The sequence below is a fragment of the Haliotis rubra genome, unplaced genomic scaffold (assembly GCF_003918875.1).
Source record: "Haliotis rubra isolate DU_JTF1 unplaced genomic scaffold, ASM391887v1 Scf20, whole genome shotgun sequence".
In the NCBI taxonomy this organism is placed as follows: domain Eukaryota; kingdom Metazoa; phylum Mollusca; class Gastropoda; order Lepetellida; family Haliotidae; genus Haliotis; species Haliotis rubra.
The window spans coordinates 45,619-72,997 of record NW_025766003.1 but is presented as its reverse complement, the minus strand read 5'-3'; the positions used below and the strand labels follow the sequence as shown (position 1 = coordinate 72,997).

At 38.0% G+C, this 27,379-nt stretch overlaps 1 protein-coding gene and 1 long non-coding RNA gene across 2 annotated transcripts in view; both read right to left on the bottom strand.

Annotated features, from left to right (window-relative positions):
• Window positions 1-27,379, bottom strand: part of LOC124275546 (CSC1-like protein 2) — a 66,694-nt gene that overhangs the window by 19,431 nt on the left and 19,884 nt on the right. Inside the window, 5 exon segments of the mRNA XM_046711119.1 lie at window positions 282-421; window positions 1,412-1,540; window positions 6,311-6,346; window positions 7,821-7,903; window positions 11,986-12,152. Coding sequence (XP_046567075.1) covers window positions 282-421; window positions 1,412-1,540; window positions 6,311-6,346; window positions 7,821-7,903; window positions 11,986-12,111 — 514 coding nt within the window. The 5' untranslated portion in view covers window positions 12,112-12,152.
• Window positions 2,463-3,112, bottom strand: LOC124275547. The gene is made up of 2 exons (XR_006898313.1): window positions 2,837-3,112; window positions 2,463-2,805 (listed from the first exon to the last, which is right to left on the bottom strand). It is a non-coding gene; the product is annotated as an uncharacterized LOC124275547 (long non-coding RNA).

Genomic DNA, 27,379 nt, shown 5'->3' with positions numbered 1-27,379 from the left:
TTAAAGTATCCTCAACTCCAGACTGATAGATACAGATCAACCTCAGTGTGATCAGCATGAACAGGTTCTTATCAGACATCGGCACTTATGCTTTCAATCACATCAGTTTACTTCAAACCAAATGCATTCTTATACAATGACTTTCTAGATCTGATACTGTGGTGATATGAAACAATTTTCAGGAAAAAGGCAATGAGGGGGGTATATGCGTAAGACATAGCTCTGTTGATCTGCTATTGCAATGTCCTTGTACTAAAGTGACTGATGGCAGTGATACTCACTGATGTGTCCCTGGAAGTTGACTGGCAAGACAACAGCGATGGACAACACGCAGATGACAACCAGGTACACCAGTAGGTACCTCTGGAAGGACAGATACTGCACGGCATCCCTCCCGCACTTGTGAAGGATGTCGATATCTCTGTAAAACACATCAACAACACACTGATACAGAATACAAATAGGAACATATTACTGGGCGGGATTCCACCAACATTTGCTGAACCCAAATGTTCCCTAACGTTAGTGAGTGAGTTATTTCCTTAGAAAAAAAAGAAGTATATTTTGATAGCAAGTAACAGTGTAAATTTTGACAAACTCGTCAATTTCTAGTGAAAAGTAGTAATTCTAACGTCAACGATACATATCACAATACGAAAAAAGTATTGATATATTTATCGTCAGAAAATGTATCACGATTATCGATACTGCGATATATCGTCACAGCTCTAGTGAAAGGCGCCCATATTAGAACTACATCATTACAGCCTCACATAACAAATGGTTGATAGTACGAGCATTGTTCTACACAGTCCAGGTCAATATTGTAACCCTTCAAAAGAAAATTCTTGAAGTTCCAAGAAGCCCAACTGACGAACAGTCGTCTTTGATAATCTTTAAGACGCTGGAAGAACATAATGAGTGAGTGAGTTTAGTTTTACGCTGCTTTTAGCAATATTCCAGCCATATCACGACAGGGGAAACCAGAAATGGGCTTCACACATTCTACCCATGTGGGGAATCAAACCCAGGTTTTGGAGTGACAGGTGTGGGTTCTATTTACTAGCTTTCCATCATCCCTCAATTTAAACATTGTGTCTACGGTAAGCATCTTCTGACTAATCTGTGTTATTTTCACACACAAAAAAGCTTTCTTTGTGGTTGATAAGAATTAGGTATACAATTTTATTTTATAGATCAGCCCAAAACTGCTTCCAGATGCTATGTAATGTGATAGTCACCTGAACTAGTGAAACTAGTAAATTCACTTCCATGGATTTCTCACATTGCTAGTGAGATAACAGCTGGGACTGAGGGCATGCCAAGTGTATGTGTACATCAAATAAGATATCAGGAACTATACCCTTGCCATTACAATTCTAAATGTAGGTGGGTGAAACAGAATACTCACTTGACCCTGAAGAATGCAGGAATCCAGGAAAACAGCCCCTTGTCCTGAGAGTGGATCGTTGTGTCCAGTGAATCCTGTGATCCGATCAGTGACCGCTGGTCATGCTCTCCATAAAACAAAGACGTCCATCTACAAATACCAAAGTCCCTCTGTCAGTGATTGAAAGTGTGGCTCACAATAGACAAAGAACGATATCGAGTCTAACTTTGAAATTCTACCTCCTTATCCATGTGCGTCAAGCTAATATTTACCATGTCAGCAGTTATGCCCTTTTCATACACTCATAAGTGCATCATCAGTTACATTAATTATTAAAGCTCTAAGTAACAAAAACATACATTTAAAAAGAAAGAAATCAAATGTAAAACATGGAGGAACAACATCAATTTTCTTCAACAACTTATCACTTTGCAGAAATTCTGTATGAGTTTGTATATTTGATGAGTTACATATCGTATTTCCTCTAATAAGTGCCAGGCATCGCGCGCCAGGCCTCTAAAGCAGCTCACTAACAATTATGGTAATTACACCCAGGAAGAGCAAAAGCGCCAGGTCTGGAAGTCCATTGAAAAAAGTCCCCAGGCGCTTATTAGAGGAAATATGGTATTCATATATAGTTTATATACATGATTTAGTGGAAGAATCAATAGCACCCTGCATGCAGAACTGATGTATAAAGGAAACAATAATTTAGTTAGATCATTCAAACCTTCAGATACATGCCAGAATAAACACTAAAGGGAGATATGTGGGGGCTCACAGACCTTGTTTGTAAAAGAGTAAACATTTGTACATCTCATCAGTGGTCAGGTATCAGAGACAACAAGCTACACACTATAACATGATTTTCACCAACAAAATATACATGATTAATAAACTTCGATTAAAATGCCTTTGGATCAAAATGTGATCCCTCCTCTTGATAAACCATCACCTGCACTTGGAGCTCTAATGAGTGAAGTCAGTCTTATAGGGATATTAAACTCCAGCTTTGAAAGCATCATAATATCGATCAAATGTTTCTTTGAGGAATACAAATCTGCTTAGTTTGGATAATCAGTTTGATAGGTTTTACTTATGTTCATTGCTATTCTCGCTGTGCTATTCTCAAAGTGACATCTACTGGAGGATCGAGGAATGAGGACCTGTATGTCATGACAAAAGATGTACAATAAACAGGTACAGCCGAACTGACACATGTTTGTGTTGTTGATTAATGCTGACAAAAATTAAAGTGTGAAGCTATCGGTGAATGTCAGTATTTGCACAGTAACAAAATGCATAGTATCCCATCAGAGGGTTTCAGATAAACGAACAGGTGATAACTTGGTCAAATGTAAAATCTGAGATACATTATCACTAGACAAGATGATTTACCATTTATATTGTATTTTCTGGGGAGAATTAAAATTGTGCAGGCTGGACAACAAACTTAAAATAACAAAAATTAAATTGACAAGTATGCTAGTGATGAAGACAGATTTGACTTAAGGATTTCAACTTTTTCCACCTACCAATTAAATGTTTCAGTACAGATGCTAGTACCATTATCAATTGTGTATAACTTGATACTAGTATGTTTATCAAGCATGTATCACTATGTATACTAGTATGTTTATCAAGCATGTATCACTATGTATACTAGTATGTTTATCAAGCATGTATCACTATGTATACTAGTATGTTTATCAAGCATGTATCACTATGTATACTAGTATGTTTATCATGTATCACCATGTAGCATGTTTATCAAGCATGTATCACTATGTATACTAGTATGTTTATCAAGCATGTATCACTATGTATACTAGTATGTTTATCAAGCATGTATCACTATGTATACTAGTATGTTTATCAAGCATGTATCACTATGTATACTAGTATGTTTATCAAGCATGTATCACTATGTATACTATATGTTTATCAAGCATGTATCACTATGTATACTATGTTTATCAAGCATGTATCACCATGTATACTAGTATGTTTATCAAGCATGCATGTATCACTAGTATGTTTATCAAGCATGTATCACTATGTATACTAGTATGTTTATCAAGCATGTATCACTATGTATACTAGTATGTTTATCAAGCATGTATCACTATGTATACTAGTATGTTTATCAAGCATGTATCACTATGTATATGTATACTAGTATGTTTATCAAGCATATGTTTATCAAGCATGTATCACCATGTATACTAGTATGTTTATCAAGCATGTATCACCATGTATACTAGTATGTATGTATTTATCAATGTTTATCATGTATCACATGCATATCTAGTATGTTTATCAAGCATGTATCACTATGTATACTAGTATGTTTATCAAGCATGTATCACTATGTATACTAGTATGTTTATCAAGCATGTATCACTCATGTATACTAGTATGTTTATCAAGCATGTATCACTATGTATACTAGTATGTTTATCAAGCATGTATCACTATGTATACTAGTATGTTTATCAAGCATGTATCACTATGTATACTAGTATGTTTATCAAGCATGTATCATGTATACTAGTATGTTTATCAAGCATGTATCACTATGTATACTAGTATGTTTATCAAGCATGTATCACTATGTATACTAGTATGTTTATCAAGCATGTATCACTATGTATACTAGTATGTTTATCAAGCATGTATCACTATGTATACTAGTATGTTTATCAAGCATGTATCACTATGTATACTAGTATGTTTATCAAGCATGTATCACTATGTATACTAGTATGTACGCTATGTATACTAGTATGTTTATCAAGCATGTATCACTATGTATACTAGTATGTTTATCAAGCATGTATCACTATGTATACTAGTATGTTTATCAAGCATGTATCACTATGTATACTAGTATGTTTATCAAGCATGTATCACTATGTATACTAGTATGTTTATCAAGCATGTATCACTATGTATACTAGTATGTTTATCAAGCATTTACAACTCAAGATGCTAGAACCTTTATCAAGCATTCTTTTATTCAAACGCTACCTTTAAGAAGCACTTTAACAAGGACTAATTACTTCAAATACAATGAAATTCTAGTATATCATATGTAACTTAACATACTAACCAAACTATCAAATTATCAAACACATAGTTCAACTATCACTTGACATAAAACCACAATGATATAACAGTTTCAAAGATTTTGTTCGTTTTGTGTTTTTTACATAATGTTTTCTCTTGTTGGGTTGTGGAAAATATATAAATAAAGAGAAGCGATTTGTTTTAAACTGAAATTGATACAAAGTGAATTTTCAAACACAAGCCAATATGCTAAACCATTTTAAAACATGATATCTAGCATTACTTGTATCTGATTGCTTAATTTGGATAGAACTGTGAGTCTCAGAAGTGAAAGGAAATTTTACCAGTTTGATCACCAAGATTGCAAAAGACAACTGAGGTATCAAACTGAAAGATGAACACTGGTTATGCATCAACCCATCGGTACATGTGAACGGAATATATACAGGGAGTAGGAAGGGAAAACAGTCAACAGTCACACACCCATACCTAGCTTACACACTCACTGTGCACATCATACACCCTCGTGCAACCAACATCTCCAATAAGTGCAACCTAAACGTCAAATCAGTGCAACTTAATTCATTAAGTGAATACAAGGTCACGTTGATCTTTTTTGAAAAGGAAATACGGAAGCTTTCCCAACTTCTGTTGGCACTAATTTTAAAACTATGTTTATTTTGCAATCTATTAAAATACTTGTCTCCACATATACTGAGTGTCAATATCCTGTATGAAGTGCTCTGAAGCAGTGTTTGTTAAACTGTGCATGCATCTGAAGAGAAAACTCAGGATGCAGATTTGACTCCTGTTACCATGGTTATTGTTTGCTATCTGAATCCCTCCACCCACATCACTTTGAAGTAAGAAAACTCATTTGTCTTGCTGTAGATAAATATGCAAGTACTATCATGAGCATGTCACCATCATCACATCCCAGCAACTAAGCATGGCTCCAGGAAAGTTAGTTTTGTTCATTGCCACTGTATATACATTCCTGATTGACAGATTCACTCTTCTGAAAAACGGAATTAGTTTCCAGGCAATTTCTTTTGAGAATTAGAACAGCAAGCTGTTATTTTCTTTTTCGTTCAGAAAATTGCTTTCAAAAGAGAGGAATTTTCAGTTTTTGTATAAAGTGAGATCAAATTATTTCAGTTTTGGGTATTAAATGAAACTGGAAATTGCCACTGAATTTTTCTGACATGGGTACTTTCTTCAAAATTCAGATTATCAGATACTTAATGGATATAGGTATACCCATCAATATGTTTCACAGAACCACAGGAACTGTAATATTCCCAGTCTTTTTGAGCACTCCCCACACTGGTTATACATTTGAGATCACTCAGGCAAGTCAGGAACATTACAAGTCTCATGCACTGCGGTACCATTCATAGCGATGAACAAAAACAATCTCACTGCCTGAGCTCAGTTCCACAAAGAGATGTTAGCACTATGACTGTCATTGATCAATGTTAACGTGTGGCAATATAACCATCTAAGAGCTTAGATTATCATTAATCTATGGAGTTATCATCAACTTAGCGGTAAGATCACATTGTGGAATAGCCAGGGCCAACTTTGACCAAACAATCTTAGCGCTACAACTGCAAATCCCATATTTATGAGACTAACTTTAGTAGTACTAGCGCTAAGACCAGGCGGGCCCTGGACACTCTTTCCCAAGGTGATTGTACAGCTGCAATCACAACTCCATGTTAAAGTACTGGGGCAGTCGTATTACTAAGATCGCTAAGGGAACAGTGTCAGAAGGTGTAACAGGGGTCACAGGATCACTACAGGCTACCAACACTACACGCAGACGAGTAAAACCAACTAAAAGCATACACGTTGTATCCAGTGTCACCAGTTTTCACAGGGGTACTGTCACAAAAGAGGAAAAAACACAAAAAAGTAAAGAAAAGGTTACACAAATCGTGATCATTAAACAATAAATATCACAGAAATCAAATTATAAAACTGTCTTCTGTGAAGTAAAAACATCATGAACAATAAAAACATGAAACGTGAACATGTCGAGGAAACAAGAAATAATAACAGAACAGATACAAAACTGTTTTGAGTTTATGACCCATGTTTTCAATGGGGTCAGCACTTCAGTTTGAGCCAGGCAGGAATCTATTGATCATACTGTTACCTTAGGGGTGTACTGTATCATGACATCATTACAGGCCTACATTACAATATATAATCAGCCAGTCTTCTCTATCTGACATAATCCACATTAACATACTAAAGGATTTGTCAACTTGGATTTATGGCATATTACATTTCATGATTATAAAAATAGGACTACAGTTCAGTAGAATTTTGAATATCACATCCTATGAGAAATAAACAAAGAGGCCATTTTGATAGGAACTTGGCTAATAGTACAGTTAATCCCCCATTTCCTCAAATACCAACCTACATTCAGTCATGCTATTGACTTTTTCACAAATGCAGATGGTGATAGTTACAAAGGCTTAGACATTCAAATCTCTTTCAAAACTTAACACCTGCTAGAGTATATACCAACAACAAGCATCTTATTGAAAAACACTGCTTTGTCCTCCTTATTGTACAGAATATAATTGCAAGGGCTGCCTGATGACCACCAAAATAAAAGTGAGATGTAATTTGATGTTATTTTACAAAGGGAACATAGATAACCCTGGGTTTTCAGTAATAAACATAATCAATAAGAAAGTAGTTACCAATAATTAAGTTTGTAGATTGAGATATCAGTATGTTGTAGGCAAAGTATTAGTTTGGACTTTTTATACTGACTTCATTGTAAATATAAAGTATATTTCTTAACTGAATCATTTCTTCAATATCATGATGATGCAGTTGGCCATGACAGCTAAACTGAGTCTACATGTGACTGATGTTTTCATGTACCAGTTTACTATGTAAGGATATATGCAGTAAGATAAACAGTATAACATCTTAAATGAAGGCAATGATCAACATTGCTAATTGTTAACATCCTCCAAATCTTCCTGATCTTACCATGCTTATTGGTAACTATGACTAAAATTCCTACCAAGATATGTTTAGCATTGACAATGCAAAATATTAAAAGCTTCTTTCTATAAACATTTACAGCATATTTAAACATTAATCATTTTTCGATATACCTGGTATGTTTTCCTGAACAGTGACTAAATATGTAATTATTTTTACAAAAAACATATTTCACAGCCTGGCAGAATGTAGATGCTTCACAATGTTCAAATGAAAACAAAATACAACTTACAGTAATAACCAATTAAATATAAAATGATAATTTTACAAAAATAACCTCAGAGTACACATGTATCTAACGAGGCCATAATGGACAGGTGGGACCTACTTCTCCTCGGTGCGGCTGATGAGAGCGATGCGGCCGTAGTCCCACGCTATCTTCCTCAGTATGGTGAACAGCAACAACAGCACCTGTGACAGTCAGAGAGTGAGTGTTGTTTTATGTCATAGTTCGTGTTTCTGTGTCTATAGCTGTCTGTGTGTATATGTGTCTGTCTGTGTTTGTATGTGTCTGACAAGTCTGTAGCTGTGTCAGTGCATGTAAGTGTGTGTGAGTGAGTTTAGTTTTACGCTGCTTTTAGAAATATTCCAGCAATATCATGGAGGGGGACACCAGAAATGGGCTTCACACATTGTACCCATGTGGGGAATGAACCCGGGTCTTCGGCATGATGAGCGAACGCTTTAACCACTAGGCTACCCCAGCACCCTAACCATGTGTGGGTATCTGTGTCTACAGCTGTGTCTGTGTGTATATGTACCTATCTGTGTGTATATGTACCTATGTGTGTAACCGTGTGTCAGTATCTGTGTGTATAGCTGTGTCTGTGTGTATATGTACCTATGTGTGTAACCATGTGTGGGTATCTGTGTGTATAGTCTGTGTGTATATGTATTTATGTGTGTAACCGTGTGTGGGTATCTGTGTGTATAGCTGTGTCTGTGTATATGTATGTATGTACCTGTGTGTAACCGTGTGTATAGGTATCTGTGTGTATAGCTGTGTATGTGTATTATATGTGTGTCTGTGGGCATCTGTGTGTATAATTGTGTCTGTGTGTATATGTACCTATGTGTGTAACCGTGTGTGTATCTGTGTATCTGTGTAACCGTATGTAACCCGTGTGCTGTATCTGTGTGTATGTCTGTCTGTATCTGTGTATATGTACCTATGTGTGTCTGTGGGTATCTGTGTGTATAATTGTGTCTGTGTGTATATGTACCTATGTGTGTAACCATGTGTGGGTATCTGTGTGTATAGCTGTGTCTGTGTGTATATGTACCTATGTGTGTAACCGTGTGGGTATCTGTGTGTATAGCTGTGTCTGTGTGTATATGTACCTATGTGTGTAACCATGTGTGGGTATCTGTGTGTATAGCTGTGTCTGTGTGTATATGTACCTATGTGTGTAACCGTATGTGTGTGTATAGCTGTCTGTGTGTATATGTACCTATGCGTGTCTGTGTCTGTGTGTATATGTACCTATGTGTATAACCATGTGTGGGTATCTGTGGTATAGCTGTGTATCTGTGTGTATATGTACCTATGTGTGTAACCGTGTGGTATCTGTGTGTATAGCTGTGTCTGTGTGTATATGTACCTATGTGTGTAACTGTGGGTATCTGTGTGTATAGCTGTGTCTGTGTGTATATGTACCTATGTGTGTAACCATGTGTGGGTATCTGTGTGTATAGCTGTGTCTGTGTGTATATGTACCTATGTGTGTAACCATGTGTGGGTATCTGTGTGTATAGCTGTGTCTGTGTGTATATGTACCTATGTGTGTAACCGTGTGTGGGTATCTGTGTGTATAGCTGTGTCTGTGTGTATATGTACCTATGTGTGTAACCATGTGTGGGTATATGTGTGTATAGCTGTGTCTGTGTGTATATGTACCTATGTGTGTAGCCGTGTGTGGGCATCTGTGTGTCTGTCTTTCTATGTGTATCTATGTCTGTCTGTGTGTCTCACAACACTTCATCTAACAAGAATGCAGCTGTGTGATATCAGACAGTAAATATTCAAGTCTGGACCCAGTCTAAGTAAACTTGGCTTAGTATTATTCGTTACACTGCTATACTGAGTCTAACAAACCCTAGTAGAAGGTCGCCTCATCTAACCTTTTGAATTGACCAATCAGAAATCGGATTGGTTAAATCCGTTCGGCTGTCTCGCGTTTGACTGGACGGTCATAGGTCGCTCAAAGGTTAGATGATGCTACCTTTACTAGGGTTTGTTAGACTCAGTATAGCAGTGTAATGAATAATACTGAGCCTAAGTTCACTTAGACTGGTCTGGACCCAACAATCTAGAGACTGATATTATGAGCAAGTCCAGGCAACCTTCCATGCCACCAGGATGCAGTAATATGCAACAAGTCTAACAACCTGATCCATTAAGTTACTTCTTATAAGCAGCAGAGGTTGGTGAAGGCCAACTCTAACCCAGAATTCCACAGGGATACATCAGCGTCAGCAATAATCCACCTACGTAATGCTGGCCTGTGTATAATTGAGGCAGACCCAGGCAATGAAATCTCCCAGCCTGACCATCTGATCCATTAAGTAGACTCATAGCACAAGCCAAGCTTCCTAGGGACGTATTCCTAATCCTCAGGTATCTTGGGTCTAGTGCTGCTGTATGATAACATCCACATGGGAGAGTAGTGTTCTGTGACATTCTCCAGAGCATCAAGGGAGGAATATTCTCATCTGACTACAGAGAATTGTTAATAAAGCTTGTTGCAAAACAAATGATGTTGCCTGTGCCGTACTGTGTCATGATCAACATTGCTATTTAATATATTCACTTTATCATGTGTCAAGACTTCTATAATTTTCAAATATGCATCAATAACTCCATAGAGTGAGTGAGTGCAAGTCACCCATATTAAAACTACATCATTACTGCCTCACATAACAAATGGTTGATAGCACGAGCATTGTTCTACACAGTCCAGGTCAATATTGTAACCCTTCAAAAGAAAATTCTTGAAGTTCCAGGAAGTCCAACTGACAAACAGTCATCTTTGATAATCTTTAAGAAGCTTCGAAGACCATGAGTAAGTGAGTGAGTTTAGTTTTACGCTGCTTCTAGAAACTTCCAGCAATATTACGGTGGGGGACACCAGAAATGGGCTTCACACATTGTACCCATGTGGGGAATCGAACCCGGGCCTTCAGCGGGACAAGCGAACGCTTTAACCACTAGGCTACCCCAACGCCCCTGGAAGAACATGAACACATAACACTTTTTAAGAATAACCATTTCTAATATTTTTTGTAACAACATTTCAGACCTACTTCTCAGCCCTTCATTAAGACAAGAGGTTGTTTCTATCAACCAGTTAGTGTTTAGTTTGCATCATTGTTTATGCTCCTAGTGACGCTAGCAGATTTATCATTATATGCTAGGGGTTAAAGTAAACATTGCATGGAAACTGATGCAGAGAATCAGAATCTGAATCAATAAATGACAAGCTGATATCAGGAGTACATTCACGACACATCAATGCATCTGTGAATCATAACAGCTGTAACCACCATTATGCAGGGAGGATGTTTTTTTAATAAATCCTACAATCAGGAAAACTTTAAGACAAGACAAGACAAATTTGGTCTTCTAAATATCCACAGTCCTGGTAACCCAGACAGGCACACAGGGCATATGATTGTATCCAGTCAGTTGTGAGCCAATACATAAATAATAAATATATCTGATATATAAGATGATATGTGATACAGAGCATGACCTCAATAGATTTCTGTAATATCAAATGAACCTTTGGCCTGCTTAATTGTTTTCGCACTTCTTACCTTGTCTGCTGGATTGTTTTAGCATAATGCTCTGGAAAGAGGCTAGGTGATATCAAACAACCACTGCTTAATTATATAAGGGACAACTGAAGCAATATTTTGCAAATTTATTCCAGCACAATGGTAAGTTATGAACCATTTCTGGAATTAACATACCCAAACATTTGTCTATAAAAATCATTTTTAGCAATGTCATTACATCAGTTCCTGAATGTATTAGATAGCATTGCAAGATTCAAATGAATCTAATTATTAAAACACAATCACGAATTTCACGGATCCTCTTTCCTAGTGAAATTCTGATTCTGTATTTAATGAAATATGTGCCCTGGGAGGATTGAAACTTGCATTTGCGGACACTATTTCAAACATTAGCAAGCTAAATATAAATTGTGAGAATGAAAGGTAGTCAGTTTACATAAAACGTCCATGAACTATTTAAAATAGCTTTGTATAATAGTTACTGAGGCCATAACCCGCTCCACTGCTTTTGTTTCCTGTAAAACAAATCTGTATACTTTACAAAAAATACAGAATGCCACATAACATATTTTTGGAGGAAGGACTTATGAAGACTAATTAAAGTAGTCCAGTAATTTGGCCTGGTGTATTTATTGAAACATTGCATGTAACACAGTGAATACAGTACAGGTACCCCAGGCCTCCTCCCTACTTACCACCCACGCTATAACATTGATGATCAAGTTGTCGGGTATCCCAGCATACTCCGCATACAGGATGTAGGTGACAGTGTGGTTGTCAGCGGAGCGAGAACTGCACGTATCGTCGGCAGATGACCCCATCTTCTCGTCACCTCAAGAACATCAAGCACACTCTACCGATGCTGCAACACAAGAAGGAACGTTAAGCACAGCCTGGCAGCAGCACATGACATAAATACAAAACAGTAATTATCTGCAAAAAGATATTCCACAAGTTGTAAAAGGAAAAATAGTGGTGAAATTATACAAATGGATCTCTGAAAGAAAGTAAAGACACCAGGTGCTCACAAAAAGCAGTGTCCAGTTGTACACCATGGCTGCAATACATAGACATCAAACATACCTCGGCAGCAACAAAAGAAGGTTTTCAACATCCTGGTTGCAATAAAAGATAAACAAGCATGCCCTGGTGGCCATACAAGATCATCAAGCACATCCTGGCTGCAATAAAAGATCATCAAGCACAAATTTCGAAAAACGTTGCCATACAAGATCATCTAGCACACCCTGGCTGCAGTAAAAGATCATCAAGCACAATTTCGAAAAACGTTGCCAGGGTTCGAAATACCTCATATGTTAGCGTGCCATGGCATGGTAAATATCGAAATGGCACAGATAAAAAAATGTTCTCGGTGCCCTTAATTGTTTAGAGACATACCACACCTTTAGTCATTTAATCCCCAAACAAAACACTTATGCAAATGACAAACAAGCAAAAACATTTATTGACTTTCTTGTCCAGGAAATCACTGGAATTATGATGGTTGATGTAAAGAAATCTTGTTGTTTTTTCATTGGGAGTACTGATAGTTCAATTATTGATGAGGAAATTGTGTATGTAAGATATATTGAAAAAAGTGAACCTCTCACAATTTTTAGCTATTAAAGGTGTTGGGAAAGCTGAACAAATGAAGCTTAAGAAAGCCATCTTAAACAAAAGACATATCAGTGATAACAGAAAACTGGTTACATTTGTTGTTTTCTGACAATAAATTTCAAAAGATCATCATCCTTGCTACAGTCATTTATTCAAAAAACATGTGGGCACACTTGATTTCTGAAAGGCACACCTAAAATATTTGCCTGATGCCCTAAGGCACACTTCGGAAAAAAAAGTATTTCTATCCCTGGTTGCCATACAAGATCATCAAGCACACCCTGGCTGCAGTAAACGATCATCAAGCACAATTTCAAAAAACGTTGCCATACAAGATCATCAAGCACACTATGGCTGCAATAAAAGATCATCAAGCACACTCGTGTTGCCATACAAGATCATCAAGCACACCCTGGCTGCAATAAAAGATCATCAAGCACAATCTTGTTGCCATACAAGATCATCAAGCACTTCTTCCTGCAAATTCAATGCCCTCAAAATACCATAACTTCCTATCTAATTTTAGGACATAAAAACAAAACAAAACAAAACAATATTCCAAGATTGTTACATCTAAGATCGACCCCAATTGAAACCACGCAGCAGACACATTTTCCCTGATATATTCCCATGACTATGAGTTGACCATATTCTATTAATATTTCCCACATATCAAACTGGAGTTCATAATCACCATGATCACATATATCACACAAGAAACTGTCATTCTCATTAGACTTACAGGTATTTTTGTAGTCAGACTGGCTGTTGCCACAGATGTAGATCAGTGTGTTATTTCAGCTAGTCGTAACTTACCACAGCCTGTCTGGGGCCATGGCTCTGATGGCAAACAATGATGCAGTAACGGCAACAGATACAGCACTTTGGCGGATATACCGCATAAATCTGAGACATTCCAGTCAAACCTGATCACCAAGATGCTGCTGTTACTTGCTTTCTGAAGCTGGGTCAATGTAGGTTAAGGAATCTATACAGGCAATCCTCTGGTCTACAATTTTTTTAACTTTTCATTCATAATTCATCAAACCAAACTCATGTATTATGATATGACTCAATCAAAGTATTAAAATATATGGTTTATGTTTTCCGATAAAATATATGACCAGTCTCAAAATCATGTTCAGAAAAACTCTGCAAATCTAAAAATATTAAACACATGTCCAAAAGAGATGTGAATCTTCAGGACTATCAAACGAAGAAGTAGCTTGAGGATTTTCCTATAATGTACAGAATGTGATTCTCAGTGAAGTTATAATCAGTTTATACTGTATGAAAGACTTGCAAACATTTGAGTTCAGTGCCAACATGATTTCTGTCAGGATCATAATATATCATTGACAGTCTCAACAAGTTGCATATATGGCCACCTTGAGCTTGCCAACTGGCTTTTGTCAACGTGGCCTGAATGAGTTCATTAGAGTCATGTCCCATCATTGATGCCTATAGGCACATTCAATTTCAGCTGAAAGTTGCTGTTGACATTGAATTCCAATAAGTTCAAAGTGATGAGTGGCTGTCTACCCTGAGCACCAATACCCTCTTTCCAGTGGCGTTTTGTCCCAGAATGTTCAATGGGAGCCATATATGGGGAAAAAGATGGCCATGGAAAAGCGTTAATGTTGTTTTCAGCCAGATAATCCATCGACACCCTGCTGTGGGAGGGCTGCAAACATTGCTGGCGTTGTTGGCGTCAAAATTGGCCCCACATATCAAAAGTGGATTTCAGCAGCCATATAATCGTATTTGGACACTGCAGCCCATGAACTAAGGCTGCTGTTCGGTTCCTTAGATGATGTCCCGGATGAACCGATCGCATGAGGACACGGTGCTACCGGTTTTGATGACGACCCATGAACTAAGGACTGCTGTTATTGTGTTGGTGCTTGTAACTTTCCAATGGTTCCTTAGATGATCGCTTTGTGTGATCTCCGGATCAATAACCACATCTTAAAGGATGCATGAAAGATGCTTTTCATCCAGAATGCACATGCTAAAATTATGGTTTCGCTGCACTGTTGGTGTGTTTGTGCGAATGGTTCATATGTACGTCAAATTGCATGACATCATCTCATCTTGGATCATTACGACACATTACCATGAATGTTCCATAAACATGAATGCATACCTTCATGAGATTTCATTTTTTCGAAACTTGCGTTTCTTTTGCTGTTCAGTATAAAATGATTCTTAACCATACAAAAATACTTTAGCTTAGACCTGTTATTCAGGAAACCTTACAGACTGCTGGTTAAGACTACACAAAATATATGGGTTGTTTCTACATACCCATGACTCGTTCATCCACAAGAGTTAATCTAGGCATGATTCAACAAGTATCAGTGCTGCCCTGGCTACAAGGGTCCAATGAGTATGATAAATATTCAACATCTGAAGTTAAAACTCTTGATGATCCTACTCCTGTTGAAAACATCGTCTTGAAGGAACAGCCCCTCATTTCTGTCTGAAGGCATGATAATGTGACAGTACTACAAAGGTGTCAAGACTGCCATCCCGAGAGATAATACATGCATCTTCATCCAAAATGAACCCTGATGATGAACCGAGACAACAAATCCAACACTTCCCTCATCATGCTCCTGACAGTGATTCCGATCACGTATCAATTGTCTTTCATCTCGGTTCAGTGTAATCTCGACTACCTGCACAAATCACTGGCTTTGTCACATCTGATAAAGAAGTATTGATTGCAAGGCTTACATTCCCAGTAATTACGCCCTCCAACAAACTCCAGCACAGTATCTTGTAACATGTCTCAGACAGATTCAGTCTCCTGTTCTTCATCCCACCAGATCAGCAGCAGCAGCCAAGCTACATACCGGTATTCATTCCTTCGGATAAAAGTCTAGACTAGGCTTTGTTCTGCACTCATCAACAGTGATGGGTATTTCCCTCAAGAACATTAATGCTGTATGGGACATCTATTGCTCTTTAAATGTCCCACCTGGAAACAGGGTCATTGTTAATTAATAGTACTTTCCACTCTGAAATCATATGTTCCTTTTTGATAATACTTCAAGCCAGTGAGGTCATTACTAAGAAAGGGAATGATCATAAGATCTTCAAAATTATTCAGAATTCTACCCTGACATTCAACAATGCTTGATTCTGATTAGATAAAATGATGTCCCAATTTTACTCTATTAAATAAAGCCTTTCTCCCAAAAAGCATGAGAAGATACATTGATAGCTAGCTACATATTAATCCATTAAGAATGGTTCACGATTACCCATCATACAATATTATATTTCTTATGGATATCTTTGGCAGTGACATCCAAGAGTTTAACCCTAACTGGTTTGACAAAGTGATGACAACAGTAAACAAAGACAATCTTCTGCATACAAATGGTATGGATGGTAATTCTCACATTAAAACAAACAATAATATAAGTAGAATGCAACATCAGAAAACCTAAAAACATCATTCATCATCTGTGACCAACACTTCTCACTCATAAACATCAATTACCTTGCTATCAAACCCTGGATTGTTTGGTTCAGACTCCATTATTAACACAGTGCTATTATATAAAAAATGTGGTTGGTTGGTTGTTTAACAGCACACTCAGAAATATTCCAGCTAATCAAGTCTGGATCAAACAATCCTGTGATTAACAGCATGAGCATCGATCTACATAATTGGGAACCGATGACATATTTCAACCAAGTCAGCGAGCCTGACCGCCCAATCTTTCAGTCACCTCTTATGACAAGCATGGGTTGCTGAGGACCAATTCTAACCTGGATCTTCATGGGTGTATAAAAATGTGAAAAACAAAACCTAAATCCACAAATCCATCCAGTATGGTGTTTGTTGCTTAACATCTGACACAGCAGTAATCCAGGAACAAATAGTCTTGATGGTAGATTGTATGTATGTAAGTTAAGGCCAGACAATTAGTGATTGACATCACAAGCACTTGGGACGGGATGACAGTGAACCCAGTCAGCAAGCCTTCCCACACAATCCTATCCTATAAGTTGCCTTTTATGACAGATATGGGCTTCTGAAGACCATTTCTAATCATGATTTTCACTATGTACAACCAATGGGTTGTTCACAATAAGATCAATTCTTACAGATCTTCAAAGATTACAAGCATGGGTTGTGCAAGACTGTTTCCAATCGTGATCTTCACAGAGTACAAGCATTGGCTGTTGAAGATCAATTCTAACCAGATCTTCATTGTGGACAAGCATCTTGGATCTACATGAGGACATCCAATATTACAGTATACAAGTTCTGTCGTCTAATTACAGAATCTTAACAGTGTGTGGCACCTGTACCACATGGAACTATGACCATTGTGGACCTCTCTCAGGAAGCAGATGGTGGATCAATAGGCACATGAAGTGACCAATGGCCAGAGTAATGAGGAGCTAGTAGTCTCCAGAGGGCAAGCCAAAGTTAGATGTGTGCTGGATGACATTAAATGTTCATTACAATTTACATTCAGTCATATCAAATGGTGCCTAACTGACCATCATCTAAAGGGAATTGCCGCAGAACCCTGTGGCTTATATATAATCTATTATCCGGCCGAGTTGAAGCTGTGTGCCTCTGAATGTCACAGACATGTTGCAGATGTGGTCATGTCTACATCCTTATTACATTTACATGATGGAACCCATGTAACTCTGAATATCACAGACGTGTTGTTGTGACCATGTATATATATCATATTTACATGATGGAACCCATGTAACTCTGAATATCACAAACGTGTTGTTGTGACCATGTATATATATCATATTTACATGATCTAACCCTGGCGACGATGTAACTCTGAATGTCACAGACGTGTTGTTGTGACCATGTATATATATCATATTTACATGATCTAACCCTGGCGACGATGTACCTCTGAATATCACAGACGTGTTGTTGTGACCATGTACATATATCATATTTACATGATCTAACCCTGGTGACGATGTACCTCTGAATATCACAGACATGTTGTTGTGACCATGTATATATATCATATTTACATGATCTAACCCTGGTGACGATGTACCTCTGAATATCACAGACGTGTTGTTGTGACCATGTATATATATCATATTTACATGATCTAACCCTGGCGACGATGTACCTCTGAATATCACAGACGTGTTGTTGTGACCATGTATATATATATCATGTCATTTACATCATATTTACATGATCTAACCCTATGTACCTCTGAATGTCACAGACGTGTTGTTGTGACCATGTATATATATCATATTTACATGATCTAACCCATGTACCTCTGAATGTCACAGACATGTTGTTGTGACCATGTATATATATCATATTTACATGATCTAACCCATGTACCTCTGAATGTCACAGACATGTTGTTGTGACCATGTATATATATCATATTTACATGATCTAACCCATGTACCTCTGAATGTCACAGACGTGTTGTTGTGACCATGTATATATATCATATTTACATGATCTAATCCTGGCGACGATGTACCTCTGAATGTCACAGACGTGTTGTTGTGACCATGTATATATATCATATTTACATGATCTAACCCTGGCGACGATGTACCTCTGAATGTCACAGACGTGTTGTTGTGACCATGTATATATATCATATTTACATGATCTAACCCATGTACCTCTGAATGTCACAGACGTGTTGTTGTGACCATGTATATATATCATATTTACATGATCTAACCCTGGCGACGATGTACCTCTGAATGTCACAGACATGTTGTTGTGACCATGTATATATATCATATTTACATGATCTAACCCTGGCGACGATGTACCTCTGAATGTCACAGACATGTTGTTGTGACCATGTATATATATCATATTTACATGATCTATCCCTGGCGACGATGTACCTCTGAATGTCACAGACATGTTGTTGTGACCATGTATGTATATCATATTTACATGATCTAACCCTGGCGACGATGTACCTCTGAATGTCACAGACATGTTGTTGTGACCATGTATATATATCATATTTACATGATCTAACCCATGTACCTCTGAATATCACAGACATGTTGTTGTGACCATGTATATATATCATATTTACATGATCTAACCCATGTACCTCTGAATATCACAGACGTGTTGTTGTGACCATGTATATATATCATATTTACATGATCTAACCCATGTACCTCTGAATATCACAGACATGTTGTTGTGACCATGTATATATATCATATTTACATGATCTAACCCATGTACCTCTGAATATCACAGACGTGTTGCAGATATGACCACATATATATCCTTATCATATTTACATGATCTAACCCATGTACCTCTGAATATCACAGACGTGTTGCAGAGGCTGTGACCGTGTATAAGACAAGTGATATCTCCTGTGGAAATCTGTGATAATCCGACAAAAATCGCAACAAAAGGAAACAGCTGAAGAAACATAGTTTAGATCATTCTTGATTAGCCTAGACAGTGCAGGCAAGCAAATATCGATTGACTCTGGAACCATCACCTCATCTGCTCTTAAGTTTTTAGGTGACATCAACGTTCTCCAACATAATGAACGTTACAACAGCACACACCACTACTGATCCTTCAGTTACTGGAAGACAAATATCCACAAAGGAAATCACACTCCATGTTTCTAAAAGTGCAACTTTCTCAGACACATTACCGATAGGAAACTGGCATGAAGAACGGCTCTGCTTGCTCCAGTACCCTACAGCAACCAATCTAAAACTTATTTGTCCATCACCATTTATTTTCCAGTGCCTTGGGCACCACGATGCTGAGATTGCACGAGTCCCTTATTTTTTCATCATTACGATGTTCTCAGCACCAGATACAGGCAGACATTGGAACTGATAGTTATTAGGGGACCACAAGGCAAATTGAACATACAAAACTAGGAATGGAACAACTTTCTAGACTCCACTGTCAACCGCTGCATTTGTGTCTAAAAATAAAACTTAGTTTGGCCATCTATATTAAGTCTCAGCCTGAAATAGACGTGGTCCAGCGAACTTAGCAGCACTGTAACATTCAGACCAGGAATGAAAATAACCCTGCTGGGTCAGCCTCCAGTGATCATAGTGTTATGTGTAACTATCATTACATCAATACTTTATTATAAGGATTAAAGTAGTTGTACAAGATCACTTTGTGGAATGGTGTTCATGGGTAATTATATCTCTGCGGGAAACAACGGTGTGGAAAATCATGTCTATTAAACTGGTTGATGTAAAGTCATTCCGGATTACAACAAAAAATCAACAGGGATCAACATCAAGAGTCCGTATTTTCTTAATATAGGAGTACTGGAAAAACTTAAGGGTACATTTAGAGTACTGAATGGAATTTAATGGAGTATCAGTAATCTTGTGTTTCGTTTCATATATTTGCACCACAACAGTGCTACTCTTGTGTAAACAGGTAAACAATAAAACAATACATCTGTAAATGATCCTTAAGACCGTACACCATTGCCGTGGTGCGTATTTGCTACGGTTTGTAAATTATTTCCTACCGTATCGTGCATATTTTTATCCGTACATACGCCGATACAACCCTTATTTGGAGCCCTGGTCAACATTGAACATTCTGTGACTGCAACCTCTTGTCTGAAGCCTGAGTCTAGCAGGGTTTTACGAGATGCGCAAACGTGTGTGCTGTACAGACAAATGTAGAGAACAAGTTTGCAGCGTCCAATCCACATGATCAATGATTCATTCAAAACTTAGAGTTCTCTATACTGTTCCTTCATAGGACCCTCATATTGCCAGCATGGACCCTTAAAACGGATAATTGTGGGTCTCTCTAACCCCCCTGTTTGTGAGTCATGGTAATACCCTGGATCCGGTTGTATCATTGCATCATTAACTAATGTCAACATTAAACCCTAATGATACATTAAATCCTTAATGCATCATTAGTTAATGGCATCATTAAAAACGGTTGTATCAAACACTTATTAAGGTATCATTATCTATTATGACGTCCTAATCTTAATAATTGGTCTAGTAACATCTTGTTAGTCTAGTAGTATCTGCTCAAATAAATAATCCACACAATATTTCAGCAAAATCGAGGGTTAGAGTGACGTTTTAGGATCATTAAGTAGTCTCAACTGTTTCAGATTTATTCCAATTTAGCCCAGAAAGGTATTTTTTATAATAGATAGACATATCAGATTCCACAAGATAAAAATTCAGTCCATTTTATTTTGAAAAAATATATTTTCTTGAGATAAATAACTTTCCACAACAGTTCCATGTATGCAGGAAAATAACATTCAGAAATACAATAAGTTATTACCCACGAGGGCGACCATATCGGGTTTCAGATTTTTCATACGATGCCCTAGGGCAAAATATCACTTTGTCATGGTGACGTGATGTCATGAACAATGCTATGACGTCACGTTTCTTCTGTGACGTTGCGTTCTACATGTGGCGACGGCGGGAAGACAGCCTATGTTTGAAAGTAGATTTGGGTTATTTTTCTCAATTTGACGACTTCGGTTATAAACAGAATATTATATTCGTGCCCATATCATAATATGTTTACGACACTTGTGCCTAATTTAATATCAGTATATCCCTCGCTCTCACTCGGGAAAAGCCAACATTTAGGAACTCGTGTCGTAAACATTACAATATGACATATCATACTATGTTTATGACACTTGTGCCTAATTTAATATCGGTATATCCCTTGCTCTCACTCGGGAAATACCAACATTTAGGCACTCGTGTCGTAAAAATTACAGTGTGACATATCATACTATGTTTACGACACCAATGTGCCTAATTTAATATCGGTATATCCCTCGGCTCTCACTTTCGGAAATACCAACATTTAGGCACTCATGTCATATCATACTATGTTTCGACACTTGTGCCTAATTTAAAAATTACACATATGACATATCATACTATGTTTATGACACTTGTGCTTAATTTAATATCGGTATATCCCTCGCTCTCACTCAGGAAATACCAACATTTAGGTACTCGTGTCGTAAAAATTAGAGTATGACATGGGCACTCATATAATATCCTCTATATAATATCATTTCATAATCGTGAAACCAACATAGGTAGTCATATTCAACCTTTCTTGGACATGTTACACTTACAATGGAGAAAATTATCTGGTAGAATAAAAATGAATTCGGTAAATGCACTACTGTGTCTCAGTTGGCAAACATATACAACTTGCCTTAGTCTTGACTAGTACGAGCAGGAACACACTCTAACATGTACATAACATTGCTATGCCAGTGTAGTTAAACCTCATTCAACCTCACCTCCTAATCTGATGAAATTAAACAAGACTTCTATCCTCTCTCCAGCAAGGCCCCACCAAACAGTATCTTTCTCATCACACTGCTTCAGTTGCAGGTCCGAGCCAGTGAAGTAATTCCAATTGATTGGCCATTAGAAAACACTTCCAGGGACTATTACTCCAGGAGCGGAGTATGTACCGCACTTAGAGACCACAGTTTGCAATCAATTGCAGGCTCCTCTGGTTATTGTACAGTGGGGAGTTGATGGACTGTTGCAGGATGGTAATCAATAGGTCATAATTAGACATCCTTGTAGTGGACAATGATCTGCCAAGCTCCAATCCTACATGACACCTGATGATATATCAATGCCCATGTCACTGTTTACTCAACATGCATATAAGTTATACGATTAATGCATATGTACATTAATACTGAATAAATATGTGAATATAGTTTTACACTGTTTTGGGGTATATTCTACCAAATGCAGTGCTTCACCCAGTAATGGCACCTTAAACTAAGTGAGTTGAGTTCATTCATGGAGAAGAGTGGATTATAGTAAATGATGAGTAGAGTGAAAAAAGTGCCATTGCATATTTTTAGTGTGAATGGTGTGAGGATGCCTGGCTGAAGCACTGTAATGCCAAGAGTGAGTAAGTTCTGGTGAGTGAGTGAGTTCTCAGTGAATATTACCAGCAATATTCCAGCTATATGGCAGCAGCCTGTAAATAATTGAGTCATGACCAGATAATCCACTGATCAACAGCATGAGCATTGATCTACGCAATAATGAGATACGATGACATGTGTCAACCAAGTAAGCAAGCCTGACCACCCGATCCCATTAGTCGCCTCGTACGACACGCCTCGGGTTAATGAAGATCAATTCTAACCCGAATCTTCGGGGGTTGTAATGGGCATTAAACATTGTACCTATAATCAGGATAATGACAGTGAATCATTGGTATGCAAATACTTTATTCACATAAGTACCAAAACACACATGTGTATGCTCCGCAAAACAAGGTAAATAACATCTGATTTTTACACATGACTTGAGTAGTATATAAAGTATCCAGAAAAAAACAAACAATTTTCAATACAAAAAGGACAACCCACTTTCTCCAATATGCACACTATAGGAATTACGGGTTACACGAAGGTCCCTGGTATCCTGTGCTTGTCATATAAGATATCATACCTTTTGATTTGGTTGACTGAGTGCAACTGTACTCCAGCATGGAATGTTGTTCATAACATCAATCACTGGAGTGTCTGACCCAGATTTCTTTATTTACAGGCCACTGTCATACAGCTGGAATTGTGTTGTGTCAGACAATTCAAACAACAACAAAACAAATCCAATATAACTGAAAAATCTCAATTGGGTCATGCGTCTTGTCGATATATTTTTTAAATTTCATGTCAAAATATCATCATCAGTTAACAATAGAGCTTATGGCAATCTTCTCAGCTGTGCAGAGATAAACATATTGCTGTCAAGGACACAGCTAAGTGAGGTTTCAGTTTCATAAGGAACACTTATCACCTTAATACTTACTATAAAGCATGACCAGGTCCCTTCATCAGGTGAACTGTTCATCAACTGATGAACTAAAGCTGATATGTTTATCCATAAAAACTGCAACTTCTAAATGCCACTGAAAACATCAGCATTTATCTTGCAAAAACCTAAACATCAGCAATGTCACACATAAATGTCGTTTTCTGATTGGCTGAGCACTCTTCTATTATTTTCAATGTACCCTGCTTACAAGCGAGTAACATTTTCTATGTCCCCCGCTTACAAGCGAGTAACATTTTCTATGTCCCCCGCTGGGAATGCCGAACTCATTTGGTACTTCATAGTAGTAATTCTTTATCTCAAATACCATTGAATCACGTATGATATACAGGAAATACTGATGTTTTACGAATGCAAATCGATGGAAGGGAGATAACTCTCAATTTGTTTATTATTGTCTTGTCCTCCATACTATAATCCGATACCCGTGCTTCAAACAGTTCAAAATTACCATTGAGATGTTCGGTAGGATAAATACATTGTTCACTGGTCCCTCGGGGCCCATGGGTTGATGTACCCTCGATGTTTCTTCATGAACATAAACAAACATTGAGGGTACATCAGCCCATGTCCCCCTCGAGACCAGTGAACAACTTATATTGTGTAGCTTCACAGCAGCCAAGCAAACACATATCACTGCCGCAGAATGAGATTACCTTGACATCTGCCCATATCAACTGCCTCACCCAAACAAAGGCTTTAATGTCTGACCTCACCAACTGCCTCACCCAAACAAAAGCTTTAATGTCTGACCTCACCAACTGCCTCAGCCAAACAAAGGCTTTAGCGTCTGACATCATCAACTGCCTCACCCAAACACAAAGGCTTTAATGTCTGACCTCATCAACTGCCTCACCCAAACACAAAGGCTTTAATGTCTGACCTTATGAACTGCCTCAACCAAACAAAGGCTTTAACGTCTGACATCATCCACTGCCTCACCCAAACACAAAGGCTTTAGCGTCTGACCTCATCAACTGCCTCACCCAAACAAAGGCTTTAACGTCTGACATCATCAACTGCCTCACCCAAACAAAGGCTTTAATGTCTGACCTCACCAACTGCCTCATCCAAAGAAAGGCTTTAATGTCTGACCTCACCAACTGCCTCACCCAAACACAAAGGCTTTAATGTCTGACCTCACCAACTGTCTCAGCCAAGAAAAGGCTTTAATGTCTGACATCATCAACTGCCTCACCCAAACAAAGGCTTTAATGTCTGACATCATCAACTGCCTCACCCAAACAAAGGCTTTAATGCCTGACCTCATCAACTGCCTCACCCAAACACAAAGGCTTTAATGTCTGACCTCACCAACTGCCTCACCCAAACACAAAGGCTTTAATGTCTGACCTTATGAACTGCCTCAACCAAACAAAGGCTTTAACGTCTGACATCATCCACTGCCTCACCCAAACACAAAGACTTTAATGTCTGACATCATCAACTGCCTCACCCAAACAAAGGCTTTAATGTCTGACATCATCAACTGCCTCACCCAAACAAAGGCTTTAATGTCTGACCTCACCAACTGCCTCACCCAAACAAAGGCTTTAATGCCTGACATCATCAACTGCCTCACCCAAACAAAAGCTTTAATGTCTGACATCATCAACTGCCTCACCCAAACAAAGGCTTTAATGTCTGACATCATCAACTGCCTCACCCAAACAAAGGCTTTAATGTCTGACATCATCAACTGCCTCACCAAACAAAGGCTTTAATGTCTGACATCATCAACTGCCTTACCCAAACACAAAGGCTTTAGCGTCTGACATCATCAACTGCTTCACCCAAACAAAGGCTTTTATGTCTGACCTCATCAGCTGACAACCTCACATGGCTTGTTTACCAAACGATGCAACAATCAGTCAGGGGCAATAACTGTTTCCCAGCACATCCCAAGAGAGGTATCAAAGACATCGTCATCATTACTTCTTCTTGTTCCAAATTCTGCATGGGCTGGTGGAGAGGCTCTTCTTCATTCCAGCCACTAACGGTGAATGCCAATGGCTCATGTAGTACCATAAAACATAATCTCATGTCGCGTGAGAGAAATTCATGCAATCACTTTTCATGAGAATGAATCTCTTGCCATGATTTGCTCGGCATATAAGGACACTTACACGACACAGTATCCATATAATGAACTGATGGAGACCCAAGTCTATGGGCAAAAACACCAACTTCATCAACAAAATGAGAAAATGTCTTCAGAAATATCAGAACCGGTATTGATTTGTCACCACAGCAACTGTTCTTTTCTCCAGATCCATTACATGGCGATTTAAGACAAGGGAGCACCATGTAGTGATTGTCCAGTACACACTGCTCACCTTCTGGACGTGCCTGGGCATAGGTCACCAGTGGTCAGAAGGAGCTCTGGTCAACATGGTCCTACAGAAATATGCATGGGAGGACACTTGCAGGATTTGTAGTGCCATACAGTGTGTTATCACTGCGTGTTTCCCAGCAGCACTTGTCAACAACATAATGGCATCGGTATTAGGTTTCGTCTCCTGGGATCTCCATCATAATGATACAAGATTCTCTCTGCATTCGTGGGCGGTGGGGTAGCCTTGTGGTTCAAGCGTTTGCTCATCATGCCGAAGACCCGGGTTCCACTGGGCACATGGGCACAGTCTGTGAAGCCCATTGCAGATGCCCCCTTCCGTGATATTGCTGGAATATTGCTAAAAGCAGTGTAACACTAACACTCACTCACTCACTCTCTTTTTTCTATGTCATTCCTGCCCACATCACACCATCTATACTGTAACTATTGTATAGATTTATACTTTGTAAACTCACAATATTCTTCCAATATCTATGGCGATATTTAGTAAATGTGCTTCTGCTTTAGACTGTAGGTCTTCACTGAATGTCATACATCCAGATCCTAACAAAGTGCTTGCATCACACATGTTAAATATACAGTGGCTGAAACCAGATGGAGCATCTCCTTGTACTGACTGATCCATTATAGCTTGTAACATACCAATATTTTAGATTTTGCGTTATTTAAACAGTCATGGCAAAATATTCCAGAACCATGGAAATTTCAAAAGTATCAGCTATTTCAAAATGTTTGGAGAGCAATTTGTTTCCCCCTCCACATCTAGTTCAGACTGCATTTGATAACTGGCAGCACAACTGATAAACTGCTAGCAGTGCACACTTTCCTGGAGTCACATATGCTTACATAGCAAACATTAGCCATCATTAGTGTGAATGAACAGGAAGTAATCCCAAGTATCATATGATATGTAAGAATTATTATTTCAATAAACATGGCATAAATTTGATGCAATTGACATTTATTAGCCTGTTTGTGGAATACTATATTTAACTGTCTCCACTCAGTGAACTCACGTGCATAAACGTCAACTGCACATTTCCGATTATAACCAGCAATCTGCCCCATGGAAAACTAATTCTTAACTAATTAAATAATTCTGTGGATAATTCATAAAACAATCCTACTGAGAATGACACTACAGATTACTTCACATGCTTGTTCATGTTTACAAACATAAGTGTGTTTGTGTGAATGATAAGAAAGCTGTGTGCAAACTAGTTTGTGAAGTC